We start from the raw sequence: 6,720 nt of genomic DNA, 5'->3' as shown, positions 1-6,720 counted from the left end.
GCGGATCATTCCTCTGGTGATTAGAGTCAGGCGTTACAAGTAAATTCGGTTAATTTTTATTTCGGTTAGAATTAATTAATCATAAATTTTGGTTAAATCAGTCGGTTAATTAGATTTTTATTTTTTTTAACTTCAGTTCGATTGATGATCAAAATTAATTTAAACAAAACGATGTGAATTTGGATTAAATAAAAAAATTTTAATTTATTTCGATTAAATATATTATTTAAATTGACCGAATATTCAGCCATACATATATTAAATATACATATAATATATTGCTTCGTGTAGTACAACTTAAGGGAGAACTCTCCTTATTTTATTTTTGCCCAATATCTATTGGCAATTTATAAAATTGCCATCACCTAACGCGGCGAACTTTTATGTTTTTTTTAAATTCTCCTCTTCTAATTAAGAAATGCTCATAATGCAGAAATGCTAACGAATCATCTTATGGACATGGCCAATTGTAAACAACTGCCACTCAGCGTTGTATATACATATACATATATATATATATATATATATATATACACATATATTGTATTGTATATTATTGAGCTTTCAAGTCTTCTGCATGTGAATCGTGGAGTCAACTCTTCTCTATTACCATGAATATAACTTGTTTGCTAAATTGCTCGAACGAATATGGTATTGGTTACGTTTAGACAACTAATTTTTCAAACACTTTCAGTTCCGAAATCCTACTGATTCCATTTTTTGTACCCTGCTATGTGTTCTTCCTTCCGCACTGGTAAAGCGGCGGCCACTTCTTCTTCTGCAAATACTGCGACTGCAACTACACCGGTCTCTTCTACTTCTCCTGCCATAGATGCTCCTACTGTGGCCCCTGCGACTGCTGATACTGATACTGTGGCAGCGCCTCCTTTAGCTGCTACAACGGTGACTGTGGCGGCATCTTCATCTGCAGCTGCGAATGAAGGGGCTTTGACTGTGGCGGCCTCTTCTTCTTCTACAAATGCTGCGACTGCAATTGCGGTGGTATCTTCTACTGTTCCTGTCACAGATGCTGCTACTATGGTTCCTGCGACTGAGACCGCTACAACAATGGCCGCTGAGACTCATACTGTGACAGCGCCTCCTCTAGCTGCTGCAACTGTGTCCGTAGCAGCATCTTCATCTGCAGCTGCGACTGAGGGGACTTCGACTGTGGCGGCCTCTTCTTCTAATACTGCTTCGAATTCTACAACAACAGCTGCCATGGCCTCTTATTCTGTTGCTTCGAATGTTGCTGCTGCCACTACTGTTGTAGCATCTTCTTCAAAAGCTGCTGAGCCAGCTGCTGCAAGTGGAACTGAGTTCTCTGAGACTGCAAATATGGGCTCCACTTCCCGAGTTTGGACATATGATGTTTTCTTGAGTTTTAGAGGTGAGGACGTTCGAAATAGCTTTATAAGCTATCTGTACAAGGCTTTGACTGGGAAAGGAATTAGAACTTTCAAAGATGATGTGAAACTTGACAAAGGAGAAACAATCACTCCAGCACTTCTTCAAGCAATTGAGGAGTCAAGGTTTTGAGTTGTAGTTCTTTCTAAGAACTATGTTGATTCCATTTTTTGCTTGGATAAACTTGTGAAGATTACCAAACGTATCCCAGATCCAAAGAAAGATACAAAGACAGATGAAGAGATATATTCAAAAACAAGTGATTTAGTCTTGTCAATTTTTTACCATGTCGACCCATCGGAAGTGAAAAAGATAACTGGCGGGTTTGGAGAAGGGTTTGACAAGTCAAAACAGAAATTTCCGGAGAAGGTGGAAGGTTGGACATTAGCTCTTAAAGAGGCAGGCAACATATCTGGGCGGGATACAAGAAACAGGTAATACATATTATGATTAGTCTTATTTAATTTCTGAGCTTCTTTAGAACTGCATAATCCTATTTTTAGCTTCTTAATGGCTGTTTATAGTCGTCTTCTTGTTTTTCCCCTTTCATGACTCTTTTGATTCGCTGCTCTTCCAACTATGGCAGGGATGAAGCGATTCTTATTGATGAAATTGTCATCTATATTTTGAAAATACTGAGCCGTACAAGCAGCAATAGTACTAAAGGCCTAGTTGGAATGGATTCCCGTATAAGGGAAATGAAATCAAAATTATGTATGGGCTCAAATGATGTTGGCATGATTGGAATATGGGGTATGGGAGGATACGGTAAAACAACCATTGCTAGAGCTGTTTATGACCGTATGTGTTCTGAATTTGAAAGTTGTTGCTTTCTTGAAAGTATTAGAGAAGTTGCAGGAAAACCTGGTTTGACTTGTTTCTAAACTATTGAGGGAAGGAATCCAAACAATAAGAACTCTAGGTTTGGTGCAATAAAGGACAGGTTCCAATACATGCGTGTTCTTGTTGTTCTTGATGATGTGGATGATCTAAAACAGTTGAAAGCCTTAGCTGGAGAGCATAAATGGTTCGGTCCTGGTAGTAGAATTATTATAACAACCAGAAATAAACAGTTGCTTGTTGCACATGGAGTGGATCAAATATATGTTGCCAAAGCTTTAAATGATAAAGAATCTTTTCCGCTATTTACTCAATAGGCACTCAAGAATTGCCATTCAACAGATGAATTCATCGAACTCTTGATGCTCTCACGCGACATGATCAAGTATGCTAAGAACGTTCCTTTAGCTCTCGAGGTTCTTGGTGGCCACTTAGCTGGCAAGAATAAACTTGAATGTCAAGACGAATTGCATCAACTTAAAATATCTCCTCCAAGTGGAATTAATGACGTGCTTAAAAGAAGTTTTGATGGACTTGATAATCCTTTTCAAAAAGATATGTTTCTTGATATTGCATGTTTCTTTAAGGGGGAGGATAAAGATTATGTTGTCAAAGTATTTGAAGGTTGTAGGTTCTTCCCACATGCTAATCTAAGAGTCCTCATTGATAAGTCTCTCATCTCCATTTTAGATAATAAACTTTGGACGCATGATTTAGTACAACAAATGGGAAGGGAAATTGTTCATCCACCAGAAAGTGACCCAGGCAAATGGACCAGATTGTGGGATCATAATGATGTCTATACTTTGTTGGCAAACAATATGGTAAGAAACAACTACATTCAAAATTTGTTTATTTTCACTTGCATTACAGTAGATCATACAATGTGCAATGCTCCCCCTGCCCCACTAAAGATATAGCATTACTTTATGATGTTGACTGTCCTTGCTTTTGGTTACAGGTGGCACAAGAACTTGTGGGCATAATCCTAGATTTGTCTAAAATAGAGAATTTGCATATAAATACCGAATTCTTCAAGAGGATGACCAAACTTAGATCGCTTAAGGTTTGCTATGCTCACCAATCTGGAGGCTTTGAATACCTTATCCAAAAACAGCCCTTTGCTAATATCAGTCTCTTCAATGGCGCAAATGGAGCAAGAGTACCTTTAGACTCAAATGTGACTCTTTCTAGGGACTTTCTTACTTTACCAAATGGTTTACGATGCCTCTGTTGGCATGGATATCCCTTTGAAACTTTGCCACTTCATTTTTATCCACAAAACCTTGTTGAACTTAATATGTCATATAGCAGCATAACAGAGTTTTGGACGAAGAGGAATGTATAGTTATTAGTTGACTATTTTAGTTGTTGTCTATGTGATTTGAAATTGAGGGCTAAATGATTTGAATTTTTATTTTGACAGAAATTTGATAAATTGAAAGTTCATCAAACTAAGTCATTCCCAGAAACTCATTAGGACACCGGATTTCACAGGGATGCCAAATCTGGAGGTGTTAATTCTTCAAGGCTGCACAAATTTAGTTGAGGTTCATTCATCTGTGGGTTCCCTCACAAGCCTCAAATTATTAAATCTGAAAGACTGCTCGAATCTTCAAAATTTTCCAAGTGAAATCCATACATCTTCTCTTGAGATCCTTGCACTCTCTGGATGCTCTAAGCTTGAGATATTTCCTAAGATCAAATGCAATATGGAACACTTGTCAGAGCTTCAACTAGATGACACTGCTATACAGGAAACCTTCATCGATTGAAAAGCTTACGGGCCTTGCTCTTTTGAGTGCCAGGAATTCTAAACATTTACAACACCTTCCTAGCAACTTTGGAACTGGTTTAAAGCATCTGAGAACTATTTATTTTTCTGGCTGCTCTCATCTTAATCGATTACTGGAGAAGTTGTAGTTGCTGGAAAATTTGGAAGAACTCGATGCAGGTGGAACGACAATGCCACAGCCACCACTCTCCATATGCTCTTTGGCAAAACTCAAAGTGCTGTCCTTTCACAGATGTGAAGGTTTGTCCCTCTCTCAAGATCTTTATGTTTCTGGGTTAATTAGGCTCCAACTTCAGTTGGAACTTCTAAATTTACAACTTCTGAGACTACTCTAGTTCTAGTGAGCTGACACTCATTGCTATATCTTGATTTTCATAGCATTGGCTCTCATGCACAATCTTGAATTTTCATGATACAGGTACCATTTCATTCTTTTGCTGAATTTACTATTACTGGAAGTGAAATTCCAGTGTGGTCTAAGTTGGGGTTCAAGGGTTCTTCAGTGGGAATAAATGTGCCTGGAAATTGGATTGACAACACTTTGAGGGGTTAGCTCTTTGGGCTGTTCTTGAAGTCCATGACCATAACTCTCTAGCAAACTCCAATAACGATATGCAATTCTGCCTGGACTTTTATTTAATGCACGGCAACTATAGGTTGATTTCCGATACTGGCACTGTCCTCAATAGAGGTTCCAAGATCATGTGTGGTTGCGTTATTTCCCATCATGTACATTCAAGACGACAAGAGTGCTGGACAAATCAACTTATCTCAAGGCTTTTCTTCTCACTCATGGGGAGAACTTGCGGGCGAAAAAGTGTGGCCTATTCCCCATGTGCTGGGACGAGAGCTGGGTCGAGAAATTATTGGCTTGAACCCTGGAATGAAGATTATAGAGGGACGACCACATAAGGAGAATGATGAACGTTCTCACTGGCAATTTCTCAAACAATTTTATGCTGAGAGCACTTGATTGAAATAAATCAATAAATCATCCTGTAATCCATAAGCAATTCACCTAAATCATTCTTACACTCTAGATTTTCAGTTTTCTTTTCCGCCTAATATTATATCTGAAAATTTAAGGCAAATCCAGAAACGCCTGAACCAGTGATCCACTTGTTATAAAGGCCCGACAAGGTTTGGCCCGTGATTTACAATCTAAGCCCACCAAGTTGGCCAATCGAAACGACGACCTTTTAAAGCGTTTCAGCCGCGACGAAGTTCTCTCCGCTTCTCCATTCTTTTGGTCAATTTTCTTTGCTCCGATCTTCGTCTCAGAGAAAACTTAACACCGGAATCAGGAGAGATAAATCTCGAGGTTAGCCTTTTTTTTTTTTATTCCTCCTGTTTGTAACAAAAACAAAGAAGCATTTATTAAACACACTTCTGATGTTACTGGTCTTAGTGTATTATGTGTTTTCTTTTGGTGCACGTGCACCACTCGTTTGATGAAATGTTTGTTAGAGAAAATTAAGTCTTTTCAATATTAAACGAAGGATTTTATTATCTATTGTTTCTGAGAAAATGTAAAAATATGAAACAAATGAATTAATTGTTCAGTTTGTCTTTTTGGTTCTTGAGCATCTTGTGAATTTATGCATTGGACAGAATGCCGTTAGTTGATTCTGTTATATGATCACTTCAATATTGCTGCTTAATGGTTGCCATTACTATAATTGGCCTGGCCAAAATGTGACCTGGTATATATATATATATATATATATACATATATATATGATACTAGGGATTTATCTAAGTTTCAAGAATTAGGTCCCATTATATTGCAGATGGCTGGTGGGATCCTTATGTAAAGGTAGTATAACTTTTGAATTCCTTGACTAGTGTTTATCAAATTGATACGGATCGGATCAAAGAATGAGATATAAGTTCGCCTCTATGTCACCCCACGTTTATAATGAAACGGAAACACCAATAATCGAGATTAAACGCTCTATGGCACCCCACGTTTATACTGAAACGGTAACACCAATAATCGAGCAAAGAACAAGATAAACGCCACAAACAAGTTGATAAGCTTACCTTAATTCTTGATGCAATTAGAGGAAGCAATCTCTCACTATCACTCTATGCAAAGGAGTACAAGCAAAGCTTGAACAAATGAAGTTTTCAATATCTCAAAATTGTGTTCTTACATGGAATATAGCGCTTCTGAGTTCCTGTAGCACTGTAGCGCTTCTGAGTTCCTTAGCACGTTACTGTAGCAGCGTGCTTTCCTCCACTTAAAGAGCCACCAACAACATTAGAAGCCTAGGAATGCCTTCAAGTTCCTCACAACACTTGTTGAATGCAACATCATGCAGTTCTTGTGTTATTTGGGCTTGAACAAATAATGATATGGCTGCCCCATATCGCTTGGCACAGCTCCTTGTAATCGGTCCAATAGGAAGCACCAATGGATCTCCTTCGTCGTTCACCATGCCTCCTTGTGATCCAGCGACGAGTGATGATGGATCCGTATCACAAATAAAGCTCCAATTGGTCTTAGAATGGTAAGATTAACCCTGTAAATTGTGTATGAGGTATGTGTATGTTTCACCTTTTGAATATATATTGTAACTTAATCTTCTCATTGTAAGTTGACTTCTTGTTTCAAGTAAAAAGTATGAAATTGAGGATAAGAATAGCATGCCACTGATGTTTTCAATGGCTATTTC

At 38.1% G+C, this 6,720-nt stretch overlaps 1 protein-coding gene and 1 long non-coding RNA gene across 5 annotated transcripts; both read left to right on the top strand.

Annotated features, from left to right (window-relative positions):
* Positions 1-281: 281 nt before the first annotated feature.
* Positions 282-3,878, top strand: LOC119369063 (disease resistance protein RPP2A-like). 4 transcript variants are annotated; one of them, XM_089721692.1, is made up of 5 exons: positions 282-651; positions 761-1,841; positions 1,994-3,071; positions 3,209-3,313; positions 3,674-3,878. In XM_089721692.1, the coding sequence occupies exons 1-2, from the start codon at positions 612-614 to the stop codon at positions 1,537-1,539; spliced, it is 819 nt and encodes a 272-aa protein (XP_089577818.1). In that variant the 5' UTR covers positions 282-611; the 3' UTR covers positions 1,540-1,841; positions 1,994-3,071; positions 3,209-3,313; positions 3,674-3,878. The 4 variants fall into 4 exon arrangements, with proteins under 4 accessions (XP_089577818.1, XP_089577819.1, XP_089577817.1 ...); XM_089721693.1 differs by lacking the exon at positions 3,209-3,313; XM_089721691.1 differs by having other exon boundaries at positions 3,209-3,878.
* Positions 3,879-4,017: 139 nt separating this feature from the next.
* On the top strand, positions 4,018-5,604 carry LOC149495945 (uncharacterized). Its single transcript, XR_016320930.1, has 2 exons — positions 4,018-4,282; positions 4,461-5,604. It is a non-coding gene; the product is annotated as an uncharacterized LOC149495945 (long non-coding RNA).
* The last annotated feature ends 1,116 nt before the right edge of the window (positions 5,605-6,720 follow it).

Source organism: Jatropha curcas, chromosome 5, assembly GCF_041381405.1.
Source record: "Jatropha curcas cultivar XTBG-Jc1 chromosome 5, XTBG_Jcur_1.0, whole genome shotgun sequence".
In the NCBI taxonomy this organism is placed as follows: domain Eukaryota; kingdom Viridiplantae; phylum Streptophyta; class Magnoliopsida; order Malpighiales; family Euphorbiaceae; genus Jatropha; species Jatropha curcas.
This window is presented reverse-complemented; position numbering and strand designations above follow the sequence as displayed.

Bases quoted from the DNA above. Each gene is read 5' to 3' on its own strand.
- LOC119369063 (XM_089721690.1), top strand. From the start codon at position 2,610: ATGCTCTCACGCGACATGATCAAGTATGCTAAGAACGTTCCTTTAGCT. The intron at 3,072-3,208 runs GTAAGAAACAAC...TTTTGGTTACAG, and splicing joins CTTTGTTGGCAAACAATATG to GTGGCACAAGAACTTGTGGG.